This window comes from Oncorhynchus gorbuscha, linkage group LG22, assembly GCF_021184085.1.
Source record: "Oncorhynchus gorbuscha isolate QuinsamMale2020 ecotype Even-year linkage group LG22, OgorEven_v1.0, whole genome shotgun sequence".
In the NCBI taxonomy this organism is placed as follows: domain Eukaryota; kingdom Metazoa; phylum Chordata; class Actinopteri; order Salmoniformes; family Salmonidae; genus Oncorhynchus; species Oncorhynchus gorbuscha.
Genome location: NC_060194.1, coordinates 23695057 through 23715929, shown reverse-complemented (window position 1 = coordinate 23715929; position 20873 = coordinate 23695057). Strand labels below are relative to the sequence as shown.

The window sequence follows — 20873 nt, the reverse complement described above, 5'->3', positions numbered from 1 at the left end:
CTCCCCTGTAACTATTCTCCAGGTCGTTGCTGCAAATGAGAATGTGTTCTCAGTCAACTTACCTGGTAAAATAACAGATAAATAAAAATACACTTCTGAGTGATTTCAGAGAGGCCCAACTCTGCAGAAAACCTGTCTTTATATAGAAGTTGTCTCGAGATGGCTATGCATATTCTTGGCATATGGCTAATAGCATAGCATCTCTCTCCATTACAGGCAGTTGATGTCAACAACCCTCATCAAATATTCAAAAAGGATTACAATAATGACATGTATCCACCAATCCAAAGAAAGGATAGGTGGGGGCGAGACAACCCGCCGTGGCTAACGACTCCCATTGTTAGGCCAGAGAGGCATGCATCTTGTCAGTATATCCATAATCTTTGGTGATAGTAAGCACGAGCACCACCACTGCACACACACCCGTATTTACTATGACAATAGAATAGCCATGTCAGCAAATGACTACTGTCTGAACAAACAGAAATCTGATTTGGTCACTTGCTGTTTGGATAGTTAGTATTCCAAAAGAGGTTTGAAAATAAAAACTGATTTGAGCATTAAGACCTGTGTGAACAAGGCTTTAATGCCACCAAACAGTCATCCAAATGTATGTTGAAATGGGTCTGCATTCATACAATAATTAAAAAGGTAAAAAATAATAGCATTATGATAGGCTCATTTAAAATGTTTATTATTGAAATAGGCAAGAGAACCCCAAGATCCAATCTCATACATTTTCTGCCTGCATCCTGCCTACGATGTGAGCGTTTGTGATTTAGGCTGTGTTTAGACAGGCAGCTCAATTCTGATTTCTTTTCTCTCAAAAATGTGTCTGACGAATCAGAAAAAAAACCCTGATGTGATTGGTCAAAATACCAATTAGTGGCAACAAAAAAAAATCTGAATGGGGCTGCCTGTCTAAACACAGCCATTAAAGTACATTCTGATTAAAACTGATCATGGGAAAGTAGCAACCTTCGGTTCTAATACCCACACAATACATCTTGTTGACAAGCTTTACAGTTTACAAATGAATGGCAATGAACAGCTAAGTAGGTCATTCATGGATTGTATCATCAAGAAACCAGAAATGATCTATAATATCCAGGGCTGTTTAAACAGGCTGCACAGTTCTGATATTTTCCCCCTCTAATTGGTCTTTTGACTAATCACATTAGCTCTTTTTCACAACCAATTAGTGAACATAGATTAGAATTGGGATGCGTGTGTAAACATCTCAGCCCAAAGTTCACATCAGCTTTGAAGGAATAAAAACCATCAGAGGGAATACAGAAACCTTTCATTTTTATTTACCATACATTTCAAATAAAAGTGAACCACACTATACAAATGTTTGTCTGGTAGCTGGTAACGATGCAGATTACACTTCTAAGGGCCTTTTTCAAACACAGATCGCTTTCTGGAAGTGCAGCTAAAATTGCACTCATCTTTTTTTTAAACATACGTTCATAATTTGCTACTGCCACATAAAGCAGCAGTGTCTTAATAGCTTCTCATCTATTACGTCTTTTTGCTTCTTAAATGCAGATAGGCAGTAGCATGCAACCCTCGGTTGTGAAGGGTTTTGATAGTTTGTTTTTGTATGTTATTAACTTTGCAAGATAAAAGTAAAGAGGTAAAGGTCTCTGTCGATATTTACATATCAAAATGTATCTGTCGATCCTGAGCAGTTCAGATGGGATCTTCAAACAAACACTGGGCGAGCAGCTATCCCATAATGTCAGAGTTTAAAGGGAAGTCCAGCTTTCGCAACCACCTTGATGATGATTGACAACTTTTTTTCTTCTTTTTCTCCTTCTGTGCTCGCATTCCTGACAACATTGGCCAAATGTCAAAAGGAATGATGTTAATTACTCAAAAGACAACTTTAAAAAAAGAAAGGAGGGAGGGTGGAGAACAATGAAAAGGTTAAGCCAAGTAGCTGTAAGTGTCTTTCTCTCCGTCGACACGCTCCAGGTACTCCTTCTCGATCAGGATGTCGATACATTTCTGAAAGAGAAAAAAACATACATGACCATTACTAACATGGCACATGTTGCATACAGAAAGTGGTTTCCATAAACTTACAGGAGTATAGATGTTACATTTCTGAAAGACAAAAACAAGCACGTTCCTACCATGGCAGATGTTGCATTTACAGTATGTGGTTCCAAGAAATCCTCTGGGGTAAGGTAAATTTCCATCTAACGTGGCCTAATTTACTGCATAATATACCTTGATGACAGGAACTCTTGGTTTAAACCTGGATGACAGCTGATTCAGCACCTCTGCCAGGAGTTGCTGATGTTTTAGCACTTTACGCATCTTCATGATTCTCACAATGGCAGCCTACAGCAGGGTAGAGAAAGAGAGAACACAGCAGGTTTAGACCAAAATGATCCTGGGTGAATATTCTAGACCAGAGGTTGTTTGTGATCGCTAGACAATAGACAGATTTTTGTAGTGTGAGTTAGATCAGGGGAATAAATAGAATAGCATGATGTACAGTGTACCTGTATTAACAGTTTCCTGTCCTCCTCTATGTTCTTGTGAGTGGTTTCCTGCTCCTGCTTCTGCTCTGTCTTCATTGGCACGTTAATGTTCACCCGAAGTTTTTTGCTGTATAGATTCAAATCAAAATATATCAGCAACAGTTCATGGAATCTATTAAAGTACAGCAACAGCACGGCAATTTGGAATATCTGGTTCCACAATTTGCAGGTTTGTGACCTATATTGATTACATGGTGTGTGTAATGACTCACTTTTTGTATCCCAGGAAGAGTTTTATTAAGGTGTCTGGTTTGAACTCTACCTCATCCACATTTGCATTCTCATCCTCCAGGACCTAGACAACAGAACATTGCTTGGGTCAAAGTTGAAATCCACAGTGCAGAATAGTTAATTGATGGCTCCCCTAGCAACTAGAGTTGTTTGGTAGATTATCTGAAAATAAGAGGCATAAAACCTACCAGCAATTTAGACTTCAACAAGATTTGCAACACCTGCACCAAAATGTCCTGGTGAGAACAAAAACAAAACAGGCAACGTATAAGGCAGATAGTGGGCTGTTGCTTTCAGCTTATACACATAGTATACCAAACATTAGGAACACCTTCCTAATATTGTGTTGCACCCCCACCTCCCCCTCTTTACCCACGGAACAGCCTTAAATTGGTTGGAGCATGGACTGTACAAGGTGTCGAAAGTGTTCCACAGGGATGCTGGGCCATGTTAAGTTGACTGGATGTCCTTTGGGTGTTGGACCATTGTTGATACATGATACACACGGGAAACTGTTGAGCGTGAAAAACCCAGCAGCGTTGCAGTTCTTGACTCAAACCGGTGCGCCTGGCATCTCCTACCACACGCCGTTCAAAGGCACTTCAATATTGTCTTGCCCATTCTCGCTCTAAGTGGCACGCATACACAATCCAGGTCTCAATTGTCTTAAGGCTTAAAAAAATCCTTCTTTAACACGTCTCCTCCCCTTCATCTACAATCAGTGGATTTATAATCAATAATGGATCATAGCTTTCACTTGGATTCACCTGGTCAGTCTGTCATGGAAAGAGCAGGTGTTATTAGTGTTTTGTATTCCCATCAGAGCATAAGGTCTTCCTTTGAAAGACCATCCATCAAAGAGAATAGACTCTGTCTGTAGCCAACTAGATAGCGTTGAGTTGTCAGTACTCACTATCTTGATCTGTGTGCTGTCTGCGAGCTGCTGCACTGTGTAGACATCCTCAGCATTGTACTGCAATAGGATGGCCATCTGGAAGGTAGAAGCCTGGGAGGACAGGAGGAGCAACAGGGAATACGTCAAAACCATTCAATAGTAGAGGATACCATGACAACTCCGCTCCATGCATATTGTTGATTCATTCTTTTTTTATTGTTAAATAGTCAGCACACACCAGTATGTTTGTTCAACTTTGATGGTTGTGAGAGTCAGAGGAAATATTCATATTTTATCTGATCAGACAACACCTGTAATCACCTGCAGAGTGTATCTGTTCTTAAAGCAGTTGGTGACCAGCTCTCCTTTGGACAGGTGGTAGAGCCAGGTCAGCTTGCGCCCGCTGTGTCTGCTGGCGTAGAAGGCAGTGAACCTTTGGTAACTCCTCTCCAGCTGAATGAGGGTAGGAGAGAAGAAAAGAGAGAACAGTGAGTAAAACAGTGATCAATGTCAGTAAATTGGGTCACTGTGGAGGGGATCAGTTAGTCTCTCACCTCAGAGGGCAAGGCAAATGTACAGGACTGCTGGAAGGGCCAGGAACCAGAACTGAGGACCTGGATGCTGAAGTCCACTGAGACGCACACACACAGAAAACAGATCAACACTCTTCCTATAATAGTTATTTGTTTCAATGTGATTTTTTAAACGTTTGGTTAGGAAAAACCAGGGCCCTACTAAATCAATCCAGGTTTCCGAGATTAAGAAACTAATTTCTGTCATCACATAATGAATCCCAGAATGGGGGACAAGGTACCACCTCATATCAGAGTCACAGACAGATATACTCACAGTCCAAAGGCTCAGAGTTGGTGAGGTGCTTTTTAAATTGTTCATTTAGGTCTTTGCTGACTCCGATGTCCTGGAACATGCGTTGGAGTTTGGAGGTGTACTCGAAGCCGCACGCTTGCTGTTGGGAAAGGGGGCAGGACATGCCATTAGGACAGATTATCCCAGGTAAAACAACCAGAGAATATCTAACAGATTTGTACAATAAACAAACTGCACAACTCTAGTTACCAATCACAATGTAATGTCAATATCACGTTGAAAATGCCAAATTAAAAACATGGTCATGAGTAGGTAAACAGATTTTTTTGTGATATAGTACCTTTAGTTTGGAGATCATACTGGCTTCAGCATCATCACTGGCGCTGTTCTGATGGACTAACCGCTTAGCCAGCATCTTGGCATAGAACTTCTGGAACACATCTTTGTCCTCTATGTACTTAAAGACCACCATCTAGGGAAGAGAACACACAAGAGTTAGAGAGTTGTGAATAGAGACTACATCCCGTAAACCAACTAAAATGCAACGCCGGGCTGAAGGAGGGGGAGGAGATTGGGTCTACAATGGAAGGCAGCCAGTGCAGAAGCTCCACTTTTCATCCTGTCGACTCCAGGCAACAAGATAATGTATAAAATGCAGTACCAGTGTGGCAGCTGAGAAAAAAGGGGAAAAAAGCAGTCCAACTCACCACTTGGTTTAGTGTGTCTTCTAGCTCTGCCTCCTCTGGGTTCTTTGAGCTGTGCAAAAAAAAGAAAGAAAATAATTCAATTTAAAAATCAGACATCCTGCTCGTATGTTAGGAGTGTCTATTAAAACCACAAGAAGAGTAGACGTCGTATTGACTCAAGTCAATGTGAACCATTTCAGAACAAATGTCCATAGCAATACTGGAGTGCTGGCTACTGGTCTCAGGCGTACTTAGACTTGAAAATCAAACTGTGGTTCTGAGTTATGCATTAAGTGAATGTGCCAGAGCAGAGGCACACCTCTTCTTCAGCAGAGAGTCACAGTATCTAGCCAGCAACTCTGGGGATTTGCTGGATGACTGCACCATCTTGGTCACAGCATTGTTGTTTATGAAGCGTCCACAGGCCTGTGAAGACAGAAAATGGGTGTTCAAAGTTAACAAAAACAACAACAGTAAGTGTGTGTGTGACAAAATGTCTAACACCACACAATATAGTAAAATATGAACATACCTTGTCCAGAGCAGCAACAAAACCAGCATCGTTGTTGAACGCTGACATTACTAAAGCATTATACTTCTTGTGGACGTCTAAGATGGTCTGGACATACATTTTGGGATCCTGTGGTGAAATAAATGAAAACAAAGACAAGGAACACTCAAGTGAACTGGAGAAAGGACTGTCTCAGATTATTCTAATAAAGATGTGAACCGGTAAAACCCAATGCGTACATTTAACTATTAAATCCATTGTCGTTCTTACATTGAGAGCTGCTTCTCCACACTTCTCTATAGCAGCAAGGCCCTGGTTGTATATGTGCGTCTCCAGGAGTTTCTTCAGCTCTCCCAATCCATCAGTGATCCGGGACACCAAATTGTACATCCGCCCAAGGTCTACAGACAGAGAATGGTGATGCATGTCACATGCTCCAAACACTACACTGAAATTCTTACATTTTACAAGCCCTTAACCAACAACGCAGTTCAAGAGTTAATGAAATATTGACAATTTATTTATATATATATAAATAACAAGGCTATATATAGGGGGTAACGGTACTGAATCAATGTGCGGGGGGTAATTTGTAAAGTGACTATTGATAGATAATAAAACAGTGAGTAGCAGCAGTGTAAAAACAAAGAGGGGGACGGGTCAATGTAAATAGTTCAGGTGGCCATTTGATTAGTTTAGTTGTTTAGCAGTCATAGCCTGGGGGTAGAAGATGTTAAGCAGCCTTTTGGTCCTAGATATGGCGCTCCGGTACTGCTTGCCGTGCAGTAGCAGAGATCACAGTCTATAACTTGGGTGACTGAAATCTTAGAGAATTTTTTGGGCCTTCCTCTGACACCGCCTAATATACAGGTCCTGGATGTCAGGAAGCTCGGCCACAGTGATGTACTGGGCCGTACGGACTACCCTCTGTAGCGCCTTACGGTCAGATGCCGAACAGTTGTCATACCAGGCAGCGATGCAACAGATCAGGATGCTCTCGATGGTGCAGCTGTAGAACATGAGGATCTGGGGACCCATGCCAAATCTTTTCAGTCTCCCGAGGGGGAATAGGCATGGTTGTGCCCTCTTCACAGCTGTGTTGGTGTGTTTGGACCATGATAGTTTGTTGGTGATGTGGACACCAAGGATCTTGAAACTCTCAAACCCGTTTTACTTCAGTCCCATCAATGAGAATGGGGGCCTGTTCGGCCCTCCTTTTTCTATAGTCCACGATCAGCTCATTTGTCTTGCTCACATTGAGAGAGGGGTTGTTGTCCTGGCACCACACTGCCAGGTCGCTGACCTCCGCCCTATAGGCCGTCTCATCGTTGTCGGTGATCAGGCCTACCACTGTTGTGTTGTCAGCAAACTTAATGGTGTTGGAGTCATGCTTGGCCACGCAGTCGTGGGTGAACAGAGTACAGGAGGGGACTAAGCACGCACCCCTAAGGGGCCTCAGTGTTGAGGATCAGAGTGGCAGATATGTTGTTGCCTACCCTTACCAGCTGGGGGCAGCCAGTTAGGAAGTCCAGGATCCATTTGCAGAGGGAAGTGTTTAGTTCCAGGGTCTTAGCTTAGTGATGAGCTTTGTGGGCACATGGTGTTAAATGCTGAGCTGTAGTCAATGAGCAGAAATCTCACATTGGTGTTCCTTTTGTCCAGGTGGGAAAGGGCAGTGTGGAGTGCGATTGAGATTGCGTCATCTGTGATCTGTTAGGGCAGTATGCAAATTGGAGTGGGATTAGGGTTTCTGACATGATGGTGTTGATGTGAGCTATGACCAGCCTTTCAAAGCACTTAATGTCTACCGACGAGAGTGCTACGGGCGGTAATAATTTTAGGCAGGTTACTTTCACTTTCTTGGGCACAGGGACCATGGTGGTCTGTTTGAAACATGTAGGTATTACAGATTCGGCCAGGGAGAGGTTGAAAATGTCAGTGAAGACACTTGCCAGTTGGTCCACGCATGCTTTGATTACACGTCCTGGTAATCTGTCTGGCCCCACGGCTTTGTGAATGTTAACATGTTTAAAGGTCTTGCTCACATCGCCTATGGAGAGCGTGATCACACAGTTGTCCGCAACAGCTGGTGCTCTCATGCATGCTTCAGTATTGCTTGCCTCAAAGAGAGTATAAAAAGGCATTTAGCTGATCTTGTAGGCTCGCCTCACTGGGCAGCTCGTGGCTGGGTTTCCCTTTGTAGTAAGTCATAGTTTTCGAGACCTGCCACATTCGACGAGCATCAAAGCCGGTGTAGTAGGATTCAATCTTAGTCCCGTATTGACGCTTTGCCAGTTTGATGGTTCATCTGAAGGCATAGCGGGATTTCTTATAAGCATCCGACTTAGTGTCCCGCTCCTTGAAAGCGACAGCTCTAGCCTTTAGCTCGGTGCGGAGGTTGCATGTAATCTATGGCTTCTGGTTGGGAAATGTACGTACGGTCACTGTGGGGAGGACGTCATCGATGCAGTTATTGACGAAGCAGGTGACTGAGGTGGTATACTACTCAATGATGAATCCCGGAACACATTCCAGTCTGTGCTAGCAAAACAGTCCTGTAGCGTAGCATCCGCGCCATCTGACTACTTCCGTATTGAGCGAGTCACTGGTACTTCCTGCTTTAGTTTTTGCTTGCAAGCAGGAATCAGGAGGATGGAATTATGGTCAAATTTGCCAAATGGTTGGCGAGGGAAAGCTTTGTATGTGTCTCTCTGTGTGGAGTAAAGGTGGTCTTGGTTAGTTTTTCCTCTGGTTGCAAATGTGACATGCTGGTAGAAATTAGGTAAAACAGATTTAAGTTAGCCTGCATTAAAGTCCCCGGCCACTAGCACCGCTTCTGGATGAGTATATTCTTGTTTGCTTATGGCCTTATACAGCAGTTGAGTGTGGTCTTAGTGCCAGCATCGGTTTGTGGTGTAAATAGACAGTTACAAATTATACTTATGTGAACTCTCTTGGTCTACAGCTTATCATGAGGTATTCTACCTCGGGCGAGCATTACCTCGAGACTTTTTTTATATTAGACAGCTTGCACCAGCAGTTATTGACAAATAAACACGACCCTCGTCATACCAGACGTTGCTGTATATTACAGTTTTTAATGTCACATTGGTATGATAGTCTTAATCGTAGATCTTCAGTTTGTTTTCCAATGATCGCACGTTGGCCAATAATAGAGAGTAGTTGTGGTTAGGGTTGCAAAGGGTTGGAAACTTTTCGGGAAATTTCTGGAATTTTTCCAGAAATTTTCCATGGGAAGTTAAGCCAAGGAATTTGGGGAATTTTTCTTAAATTCATAATTTTTTTTAGCTTATAAACAGCAAAACTTTTTTGTGGGATACACAAGGCAATTCTAAGTCTTGTGGCATATTTTGCTTAAACTATGGAATTGTAACCCTCTGCATGCACAGTGCACTCTTCCATTCACATGTACAGCTGATTCTCCAAGATCTTGCACACTAATGAGATGCTATGGAGCCCACACTACTACACTGTTTGAGCCAAGCACCACATGCTTTATGGTATGTTTTGAAACAATACTGGGTGGGGTGAATTTATTTTATATGACATACATGATTTTTTGTTAACTAGTAAATAGTAGCCTACAGCAAAGTGTGTTTAAATCATTTCTAACTTGTTAACAATTTCTGCTAGTTAGTTCTTGCTACCATGTGGGTTTTAGCTTGCTTGAGGCTGCCAACTGAGGAAAGTTAATTCACCTGTTTCCAAACGTGTTTCATTTTAAAACATTTATCTTACAAAGGAGTTGATTAACTTCTTAAGGTATAGGGGGCAGCATTTTCACTTTTGGATAAATAGCGTGCCCAATTTCAACTTCCTGCTACTCATGCCAAGAATATAAGATATGCATATTATTAGGAGATTTGGATATAAAACACTGACGTTTCTAAAACTGTTTGAATCATGTATGTGAGTATAACAGAACTTATGTAGCAGGCAAAACCACGAGGACTAACCATTCAGAAATATATTTCTTAGGCACTTGTTTGCAGTTCCTACCGCTTCCAGTCTTTGGAATTTGGTTGAGGTTATTCCTTTGTGCAATGAAGAAGTACGGCCATCTAGGAACTGGGTAACACTGTTGAGAGTTGCCCAAGACTTGAAAAGTAGCGTTGGTTTGTTGTCTTCCTGTATTGAACACAGATAGACCTGTCTTCAATTTGATCGATTAAAAAATACCTAAAGTTGTATAACAAAAGTAGTTTGAAATGTTTTGGCAAAGTTTACAGGTAACTTTTGAGATATTTTGTAGTGACGTTACGCAAATTGGAAGCTGTTTTTTTCTGGATCAAACGCACCAAATAAATTGACATTTTGGATATATATGGACGGAATTAATCAAACAAAAGGACCAATTGTGATGTTTATGGGACATATTGGAGTGCCAACAAAAGAAGCTCGTCAAAGGTAAGGCATGTTTTATATTTTATTTCTGCGTTTTGTGTAGCGCCTGCAGGGTTGAAATATGCTACTCTCTTTGTTTACTGTTGTGCTATCATCAGATAATAGCTTCTTATGCTTTCGCAGAAAAGCCTTTTTAAAATCTGAAATGTTGGCTGGATTCACAACGAGTGTAGCTTTAATTTAGTATCTTACATGTGTGATTTAATGAAAGTTAGATTTTTATATAATTTTATTTGAATTTGCAGCGCTGCATTTTCCCTGGCTTTTGGCCAAGTGGGACGCTACCGTCCCCTATCCTAGAGAGGTTCAACTAACTGTATTTACCTGTACATGGAATTGCATTTTATGTTATTTTTTATTTATTTTTACTCAATCTTTTCATAATCTTTATAGGAAAATGCCTCGGGCACTATCTGATGTATGGAGTCATTTCACTGCAGCTAACGTAGAAGGAAAAGCTGTGTACATTTGCAAAGACTGTACCAAATCATATGTGAAGAATGCAACAAAGATGCCGAATCATCTGGCCAAGTGCATAAAGTTCCCTCAGTGCTCACAACAAGAAACCTCTGACAAAAGTCCCTCTACTTCTATTCCAGGTAAAAATGATGACTCAGACACGTTATCGATAGCAACAGCTCATGGTCCTCCTGGAATCAGAAGTTTTTTTACTCAATGGAGGAACGTAGTCTGAGAAATGCTGATGAATGTCTTGCTCAAGCTGTGTATGCAATTGGTTCACCTCTGATGCTCACAGGTTTATATATATTGGAAAATAATTCTGAATGTTCCTCGCCCAGCATACCCCTCCAACCAGACATGCTTTATCTACTCATTTGCTGGATGCAGAGTTCAAGTGAAGGTCAAGCAAATCATAGAGAAAGCAGACTGTATTGCAATCATCTCTGATGGGTGGATGAATGTTCGTGGGCAAGGAATTATTAACTACATAATCTCTACTAACTCATCCACTATTCTACAAGTATTCTACACTGGTAGAGACCAGTGTGTCTGTTGTCCCTTGTGCCTGTGCTCTTGTAGAATACTGGATGAGGTAGTAGAGATTATGTAGTTAATAATTCCTAGCCCACGAACATTAGTCTACCCATCAGAGATGATTGCAAGTCATCAATGACCCATCAGGAGCTGAAGGCAGTCATCAATGACCCTTGGACCACAGAAGGTATTTGCACTGGTGGCAGACAATGCTGCGAACATGAAGTCTGCTTGGTCTAAAGTGGAGGAGTCTTACTCTCACATCACACCCATTGGCTGTGCTGCTCATGCATTGAATCTGCTCCTTAAGGACGTCATGGCACTGGAAAAAAAAGAAGTGCCTTTCAGCAGCAGGAACAGAGATTGATGAGGATAGAGGGAACAATCAATGAATGGAGCCAAATACAGGCAAATCCTTGATGAGAATCTGCTTCAGAGACATTTCACTGTACTTGTGCATGTGACATTAAAACTTGAAACCGTCCTTAGACTGGGGTGAAAATGTACTTTCCAACAGGACAATGACCCAAAGCAATGCTTGAATGGCTTCAGAACAAGAATGTGAAAGTCCTTGAGCCAAAACCCAGACTTAATTCCCATTGAAAATCGTCAGAAAGACTTGCTGTTCACCGCCACTCTCCATCTAACTTAACAAGAGCTTGAGAAAATCTGCAAGGAAGAATGGGAGAAAACCCCCCAAATGCAGATGTGCAAAGCTAATACAGACATACCAAAGACTACTCAAACCTGTAATCACTACCAAAGATGCTTCTACAAAGTATTGACTCAGTGGTGAAAATATGTATGTAAATGAAATCTGTATTTAATTTTCAATAAATTCTAAAAAAATGTTTTCACTTTGTTATTATGGGGTATTGTGTGTAGATGGGTATTTTTTTATAGATTTTGAATTAATGATGTGGAATAAATAAGTGGGTATGAATAATTTCTCAAGGCAAAGTATAAATGTACGAAAAGTACATAAAGCACAAATCTGGCAATAGCAAAAAGGCATGTCTGGCTGGCAATTGCCATTTGGACTCTCATCCATACCTTCATTTTTGTCAGCGTCCAGAAGGTTCTGGAACTCTGTGTGGAAGATCTCCAGGTGCTTCTCAATGAGCACCTGCTCACACTTGCGGGCCAGCTCGTCCTGCGTGCTCTCATGCAGGTACACCTGCACCCTCCGCTGCTCCTCCAACAGACGCGCCTCAGCCTGAGAGAGAGACAGAAGGAGAAAGAGAGCCAAGTGAGAGACCGAAAGAGATGGAGAGAGGGATTCTGTACATTTTTACACTAAACAAAAAGGCTACTGATACATCTATTTGGCTCAATATACTGGTTTCATAACCCACCTTTTTCATGTATTCAGTAACTGGATTTTGTTGCAGGAACTCTGTGCTCTCTCGTGTGTAAAAGCGCTCGGTGTCCGCCAAGAACTGAGTCTCGAAGTACTCTTTGTAGACTGACAACGTGGGGCCTTTGGCAAAGGCATCATCCTCATTGAGACCCAACTCAACTGAAAGACACACAACCTCCACTGTCAACCAACATAATTTCAGAACCATGACATCACATCTCACAACAGTTTTATATTGGTTGAACAACACACCATTAAAATATGCCAGGACCTACCATAGGACTGGACGACTCCACTGATAAGCCTAGTGTTGATGGTCTCTCCATTACGTTCCTTCTCAATGAGCTTCAATACAGCATTTGTGACCTTAGTTGGGGGGGTGGGACACATTTAGGATCATGCCTTCAACAAAATGTATCGTAATCAACTAAGACTGGGAATAACTTTTCCACAGCTAATCCGAGCGGATACTCACTTGTTTATTCAAAGGTCTGAAAAGGCATTCTCTCCATGTCACCAACGCGAGCTGAAAGGAGAGGAAAGGATGAGGCAATGCATACAATTGAGAAAACCATTTAAGAATATAAGATTTATGTTAACAAAAAAACAACAAAAAAGTTGTCTTACGGAGTAGATTTCATATATTCCTTTGCGCCCCTCGTCACACTCACGGCGGACCCAGTGCCGGTTGAGGTAGGCACAGATACCATTCAGCACTTTGCTGGAGAATCTGTAGTCTTCCCACTGCTGTGTGTAGAACTTTAATACACTCTCATCCATCAGGTCTTCTCCGTCCTGCAGATGATGGGGACATGAGTGATATTTCCAGTGGCAAGAAAAAGTATGTGAACCCTTTGGAATTACCTAATTTCTGCATAGATTTGACATAAAAATTCCCCTGATCTTCATCTAAGTCCCAACAATAGACAAGCACAGTGTGCTTAAAGTAATAACACACAAATTATTGTATTTTTCTTGTCTATATTGAATACATCATTTAAACATTCACATTGTAGGTTGGAAAAAGTATGTGAACCCCTAGGCTAATGACATCTCCAAAAGCTAAATGGAGTGAGGAGTCAGTTAACCTGGAGTCCAATCAATGAAACAAGATTGGAGATGTTGGTTCGAGCTGCCCTGCCTCATAAAAACAATATTTGAGTTCGCTATTCACAAGAAGCATTGCCCGATGTGACCAATGCTTCAAACAAAAGAGATCTCAGAAGACCTAAGATCAAGAATTGTTGTCTTGCATAAAGCTGGAAAGGGTTAGAAAAGTATCTCTAAAAGTCAGTCCACGGTAAGACAAATTGTATAGAAATAGAGGAATTTCAGCACTGTTGCTACTCTCTCTAGGAGTGGCCGCCCTGCAAAGATGACTGCAAGAGCAAAGCAGGGAACACTCAATGAAGTTAAGAAGAATCCTAGAGTGTCAGCTAAAGTCTTACAGAAATCTCTGGAGGATGCTAACAGCTCTGTTGACAAGTCTACAATGCGTAAAACACTAAACAAGAATGGTGTTCATTAGAGGACAGCATGGAAGAAGCCACTGCTGTCCAAAAGAAACATTGCTGTATAAGTCTGAAGTTCACAAAAGAGCACCTGGATGTTCCAGTAGTAAAACAATTCTGTGGACAGATGAAACTAAAGTTGTGTTGTTTGGAAGGAACACACAACACTGTGTGGAGAAAGAAAGGCACAGCACACAAAAATCAAAACCTCATCCCAACTGTAAAGTGTGGTGGAGGGAGCATCATGGTTTGGAGCTACTTTGCTGCCTCAGGGCCTGGACATCTTGCTATCATCAACATAAAAATGAATTCCCAAGTTTATCAAGACATTTTGCAGTAGAATGTTAGGCTGTCTATCCACCAATTGAAGCTCAACAGGAGGTAGGTGATGCAACTGGACAACAACCCAAAAGAAAGAAGTAAATCAACAACATAATGGCTTGAACAGAAGTAAATACACCTTCTGGAGTGGCCCAGTCAGTCCTGACCTCAACCCGATTGAGATGCTGTGGCATGACCTCAAGAGAGTGGGTCACACCAGACATACAAAGAATATTGTGGAACTGAAACAGTTTTGTAAAGAGGAATGGTCCAAAATTCCTCCTGACCGTTGTGCAGGTCTGATCCGTAACTACAGAAAACTTTTGGTTGAGCTTATTGATGCCAAAGAAGGGTCAACCTGTTATTAAATCCAAGGGTTCGCATGCTCTTTCCAAACTGCACTGTGAGTGTTTACACAGTGTGTTCAATAAAGACTTGAACAATTATAATTGTTTGTGTGTTATTAGTTTAAGCAGACTGTGTTTGTCTATTGTTGTGACTTAGATGAAGATCAGATAATATTTTATGACCAATTTATGCAGAAATCCAGGTAATTCAAAAGGGTTCACATATCACTGTAGTTAGAGATAAGCATGCAAATGTGGTAGGACATTTGATATGCTTCCTTTTAACATTTACTGGAAGGGCTAATGGAGAATTAGGGCTAATGGAGAATTAACTAGCAGGCCAATTCATTTAATCGATTCATTGACCTCAGTCCATTTAAAAAAGGCACAGAACAGAGCATTACCTTGAGCAGGTTGGTCAAGTAGTTCTTGAGGAACTCCTTGAGTCTCTTGTAGAGCTCCAGGCCCACAAACTGGGCCCCTCCTGGGGTGGGGGCCTTTTTGGAGGGCTTGGATGGAGGGGGCCCTGCCCCACGGGCCTGATTGGACTGATGCACACTGGTACAGTAGTTATAAACATGTCTGGGTGGTGGGTAAAGGAAACAACATAAATGTAGAAACTTAAAATACTGACAATGGATTATCCCAAATATGCTATCAACTGAGGAAAACCGGTGCTGGTGTCAGCCATAAAAACTGCCCTTAATAAAGAGACACACTTGGAAGCACACAGTGAGAGAAGCCTGGGAGTGCATTTATGTGGAAGGATACGTGTACAGTTCCATATATCGTGATTTGGCCATGCTCTGTCTGGTGTACACCTGCTGTATTCCTGCTCGCAGGTCATCCCAGATCTGGTCCAGGCCAATCTGCTTGAGCCCATGAGGGTTCTGGCTTCTGTTGGATGACATTGTCTCTTTGCTTGTTGTTGCTCTCCTCTCAGATGCTCAGTCTTCTTTTATTGCTTGTAATGAAACCGTCAAGAGCTACTCCTCCATAAGGTGATAAAGGTCACAATTTAACACAGAGACAAGGTGGGGTCTTCTCTTTGGAGTGGCAGACGATCTTGGAAGACCCCCTTCAAGTAGCAATCAGGAGAGCATCCTGCCAAGAACCCTGCAAACAAACACATTGTAAGAAAGGAGAAAACATTGTATAAGTCACATAGCACAGGCCCTGAAGAGTAAGAAAAAATCTTGCATTGTAGAATTTTGGGATTGCAATAATTGATTGACATTCAATTGAAAAAGATCATTACCTGGCTAGAAAAAAACATGCATTAGGATCTAGCTCATCAAAATTTGCACTTGAAACTGCATCCATTGTAGACTACAGTACACAGCAAAATGATTGGAATAGTTCCCATGCCATATAAAGCTAGTATCTGCTATCCAGGTGATAATGTATGACATATTGTTAGAGATTAGTCTAGTGAGTGTTATATTGACTCCAGCCTCCCCTTGATCAAGACCCAACAGCTGGGCCTGTGATCTGACCTTCACTGGTCCTGAATACTGTAACTACATTAGTGTCAGTGAGTGTCTGCCCACCCCAGTGCAGCCTGGCTGGGGGAATACGGCTGACTGGATTTGGCTTTCCTTCAGGTGGAAACCTAAACCCTACTGCCCTCGGCTTCTGTTGTTAAACCTGTGCAGGGTAGGCAGGGCTGATTTCCGGCATGGAGCAGGAGATCATTCAAGTGATATTGAATAATACATTGAAGGTAAAGAAATCACAAATAAAAAAATATATAATTTAAGAGTAGACAAGAGCGCAGAATTATATGATTTCAAGATGAGGCCTAACCTGACCTTGTTTCATTACATGTTTATATGTACATATGTTAACTTGGATTTGACTAAGTCTTAGAATACAACCATAGACATAAAATACACAAGGGGTACGCAACCCTGGTCCTGGAGCAGGCACTTCATGTTTTTGATTGAACTGATCTGGAAGACTAGGTGTTTTGAATGTAGGCAATCACTGAACTGATCATTTAGTTAAGTCTAGTGCCTAGTCGGGGGAAAGAATCCTGCAGTACCTGCGACACTTCAGGAACAGGTTTGCCTACCCCTGATATAGGCTAACCAAAGTGGATATAATGATATCCTTGGATACTAAAGTAAAAAATATATTATGTGAATACTGCAAGTATTGTGCATGAATGACAAACAAGAGATGGTAAGATAAGTTTTGGGGCTAATTGTTAAATAACCAACTGTTCAAGATAATTACCATTTCAGTCCAGGCCCAAGTATTCATCAATTTATCACAGGGACAGTGTTGTCACTAACCAAGGCAAAAGATGCAGATTAAGCAGCAAACATACTGAAAAGAGGAAGCTACAACGATAGGGACAGTATATTTTGCCAAAATGATTGCCACTGAGTTGGTGGCAAACAATCTTTAAGGCACTAATGGCTGGCTTGCAATCCGACATTACATACCTATTCTCTGTATATTGCTAGCTAGCTTTTTGTTATTTGCAAAACCTAATATTGATAGCTAACTAGTCCAAGGCAATATCTTGTACATTAAATATGAACTTTCTGGCAATGCTAGCTACTACACCTGTAGTCCCCATGCACAAGCTTGCCAAGGAAGCTTCTGAACTTTACATTCCCTATCTAGCGTTGTCATGCCATGGCTAAACGTGAACTATTAACCTGGTTAGTGGTGCAGTGTAGGCAAACGTAGCAGTTAGCAATGTTTTTGACTAGCTGACATTAGCATTACATTTGCTAGGTGTACTGTTAGCTAGCTAGTAACTTACACCACATAGTCGATAATACAAACTGCAAATTTGGATTGGCAAACGTTATAACCAACTTAGCTAACATGGTATTAGCCAGTGAGCTATCAGGGTAACGTTAGCTAACTACCGTGAGAAATGAGGCCTGTTCAGGCGCAACGCTAGAGCTAACTTAAGCTACCTGACAACAGAAGCCAATTAACGTTACGGATAAACAGCCAGGCAGTGTTCTCTGTATAAATACAACACACAATAGTCGTGTGTGTTCTGTTTTTGTATAACTAGCTAGCTAGAATAATATTCAAGTTCACTGGTGATTTCTCGTTATGCTTAGCTAGCCAGTCAGTTTAGCTACTGTACTAGCTAGCTGACGTTAGCTTACCATCGTGTAGTGCTGGTTCTTGGCTCCAAATGAAACAAAACAGTACCAATTAGAACCAAATATTACGTTTTTAATCTGAGTAAAGAATTGGAATACTCCTTTTCAAAGACACATACCCGTTTCCCTCTAAATGATTTACTTTTCACTGCCACAACAATAGCTGCGGCAGTGCATAGAAATAACACTTTACAAATGTGTTTGCAGAAAGATGTCCCATGGAATTTGTGTGGAATTTAAAGTTCCGGACACGCACGGCTGATTATAATGGACATACTATACTGTATGTTGTGCATGGAACAGCACGATTTGTGAGAAGGTCAAGGTTCTAATGAAAACTGATTGATAATCATGTATGCCACTGCAACAAACAATTTGTCGTTACATTCTGAAACATCCTACAATTAATGATATTAGTATTGGTTTTATGCAGGGCTGGCCCCAGCCAAAAGTGACTTTAGGGCCCCTCATTTTTAGGAATTCAGTCAGGTCTTAACTTACTAGTGAGAGTAAGAATAGTATAATACACAAGGTGCAATTCTGACATTTGGTTGTGTATCAGCATAGTTTTGTTGTCAGTCACTCATTTACATTTACATTACATTTAAGTCATTTAGCAGACGCTCTTATCCAGAGCGACTTACAAATTGGTGCATTCACCTTATGACATCCAGTGGGACAGTCACTTAACAATAGTGCATCTAAAACTTAAGGGGGGGTGAGAGGGATTACTTATCCTATCCTAGGTATTCCTTAAAGAGGTGGGGTTTCAGGTGTCTCCGGAAGGTGGTGATGGACTCCGCTGTCCTGGCGTCGTGAGGGAGTTTGTTCCACCATTGGGGGGCCAGGGCAGCGAACAGTTTTGACTGGGCTGAGCGGGAGCTGTACTTCCTCAGTGGTAGGGAGGCGAGCAGGCCAGAGGTGGATGAACGCAGTGCCCTTGTTTGGGTGTAGGGCCTGATCAGAGCCTGGAGGTACTGAGGTGCCGTTCCCCTCACAGCTCCGTAGGCAAGCACCATGGTCTTGTAGCGGATGCGAGCTTCAACTGGAAGCCAGTGGAGAGAACGGAGGAGCGGGGTGACGTGAGAGAACTTGGGAAGGTTGAACACCAGACGGGCTGCGGCGTTCTGGATGAGTTGAAGGGGTTTAATGGCACAGGCAGGGAGCCCAGCCAACAGCGAGTTGCAGTAATCCAGACGGGAGATGACAAGTGCCTGGATTAGGACCTGCGCCGCTTCCTGTGTGAGGCAGGGTCGTACTCTGCGGATGTTGTAGAGCATGAACCTACAGGAACGGGCCACCGCCTTGATGTTGGTTGAGAACGACAGGGTGTTGTCCAGGATCACGCCAAGGTTCTTGGCGCTCTGGGAGGAGGACACAATGGAGTTGTCAACCGTGATGGCGAGATCATGGAACGGGCAGTCCTTCCCCGGGAGGAAGAGCAGCTCCGTCTTGCCGAGGTTCAGCTTGAGGTGGTGATCCGTCATCCACACTGATATGTCTGCCAGACATGCAGAGATGCGATTCGCCACCTGGTCATCAGAAGGGGGAAAGGAGAAGATTAATTGTGTGTCGTCTGCATAGCAATGATAAGAGAGACCATGTGAGGTTATGACAGAGCCAAGTGACTTGGTGTATAGCGAGAATAGGAGAGGGCCAAGAACAGAGCCCTGGGGGACACCAGTGGTGAGAGCGCGTGGTGAGGAGACAGATTCTCGCCACGCCACCTGGTAGGAGCGACCTGTCAGGTAGGACGCAATCCAAGCGTGGGCCGCGCCGGAGATGCCCAACTCGGAGAGGGTGGAGAGGAGGATCTGATGGTTCACAGTATCGAAGGCAGCCGATAGATCTAGAAGGATGAGAGCAGAGGAGAGAGAGTTAGCTTTAGCAGTGCGGAGCGCCTCCGTGATACAGAGGAGAGCAGTCTCAGTTGAATGACTAGTCTTGAAACCTGACTGATTTGGATCAAGAAGGTCATTCAGAGAGAGATAGCGGGAGAGCTGGCCAAGGACGGCACGTTCAAGAGTTTTGGAGAGAAAAGAAAGAAGGGATACTGGTCTGTAATTGTTGACAATGAGCTATGTCGGCTAACAATTTTTAGATTGGTAAATTAGTCTAGTCAGCAATCTAAATTTAGTAATCATAGCCAAATGCACACTGGGCACGTTGGTCACTCTCACTCAGATAATGTATTAACATGGTATAGGTCATGGCAAACTGTGTAGAATTGCAGGAAATTTGCCTTAGAACTGAAAAAAATATTATCCCCTCAATAGTAAAATAGCTAGAATTGTAGGAATTATTATAAAATTGCAACATTTGCTCATTGCCCCATGGCAAAATGTGTAGAATTGCAGAAAACGTGTTACTTCAAAGCATGTTTTTCTCCACTGTCAAGAGGGGCCACTAAAATGTTTTACTGTGAGGTGGGGGCCCTCCCAACGAAATCTCACTTAGGGCCCCCAAAAGGCTAGGTCCAGTATAGTTTGACGGACCAGGCTAGTGTCTACCATAAATGTCAGGGAGATGAAGGTTCTGATGGGGAGGCATCTGATGATAAAGCAACCACACTCTTTGTATGGCAAGGCTTGTTTAATGATTTATATTAAGACAAAATCACATTACGTATGCAATCTCAAGCCTAACATACAATACTGAACATAAGTAACAAATTAAATGCATTTTGGGGGACATGATCTTAAGCCACTGTAAAAGACAATTTTTTAACAATTTTTTTTCACACAGAATTAAAGAGAACTGCCGTTTAATTGTAATGAAAAATTAAAATATTATAAAAAGGCTTTTGCACATCATCCCTCAAACATACACAATATTTCCAAGTAATTCATGTAAAATATATTGTACTGCAATGTGGTACTGTTTTAGTTTACATATCATGCTGCTAATGAAATTAAAAAATTGTAATAAAACGCCAATTGTTCATTTGACAAGTGGTTATCAGCAACATAAAAAGTGTATTATCCATTATCAGTATGCTATAATATTGAAGTGTTAGTATGATGTGAGCTCATGCTTTGTCATAGTGTTGCTCTACAGTAATTGTCCTCTGATT

At 42.0% G+C, this 20873-nt stretch overlaps 1 protein-coding gene across 3 annotated transcripts; it reads right to left on the bottom strand.

Annotated features, from left to right (window-relative positions):
* Positions 1 to 670: 670 nt before the first annotated feature.
* LOC124009652 (cullin-1) lies at positions 671 to 17986 on the bottom strand. Of its 3 annotated transcripts, XM_046321667.1 has the most exons (24): positions 17920 to 17976; positions 17804 to 17821; positions 16905 to 16958; positions 15438 to 15782; positions 15071 to 15248; positions 13115 to 13282; positions 12963 to 13013; positions 12763 to 12853; positions 12483 to 12646; positions 12181 to 12343; positions 5977 to 6107; positions 5728 to 5835; positions 5515 to 5621; positions 5217 to 5265; positions 4850 to 4981; positions 4531 to 4648; positions 4236 to 4312; positions 4003 to 4134; positions 3700 to 3792; positions 2975 to 3022; positions 2768 to 2850; positions 2517 to 2622; positions 2239 to 2352; positions 671 to 2013 (listed from the first exon to the last, which is right to left on the bottom strand). In XM_046321667.1, exons 4-24 carry the CDS (start codon positions 15575 to 15577, stop codon positions 1933 to 1935), a joined length of 2334 nt encoding a protein of 777 aa, XP_046177623.1. In that variant the 5' UTR covers positions 15578 to 15782; positions 16905 to 16958; positions 17804 to 17821; positions 17920 to 17976; the 3' UTR covers positions 671 to 1932. The 3 variants fall into 3 exon arrangements, with proteins under 3 accessions (XP_046177623.1, XP_046177624.1, XP_046177625.1); XM_046321668.1 differs by lacking the exon at positions 16905 to 16958 and having other exon boundaries at positions 17804 to 17826; positions 17920 to 17986; XM_046321669.1 differs by lacking the exon at positions 16905 to 16958 and having other exon boundaries at positions 17920 to 17935.
* Positions 17987 to 20873: the final 2887 nt, after the last annotated feature.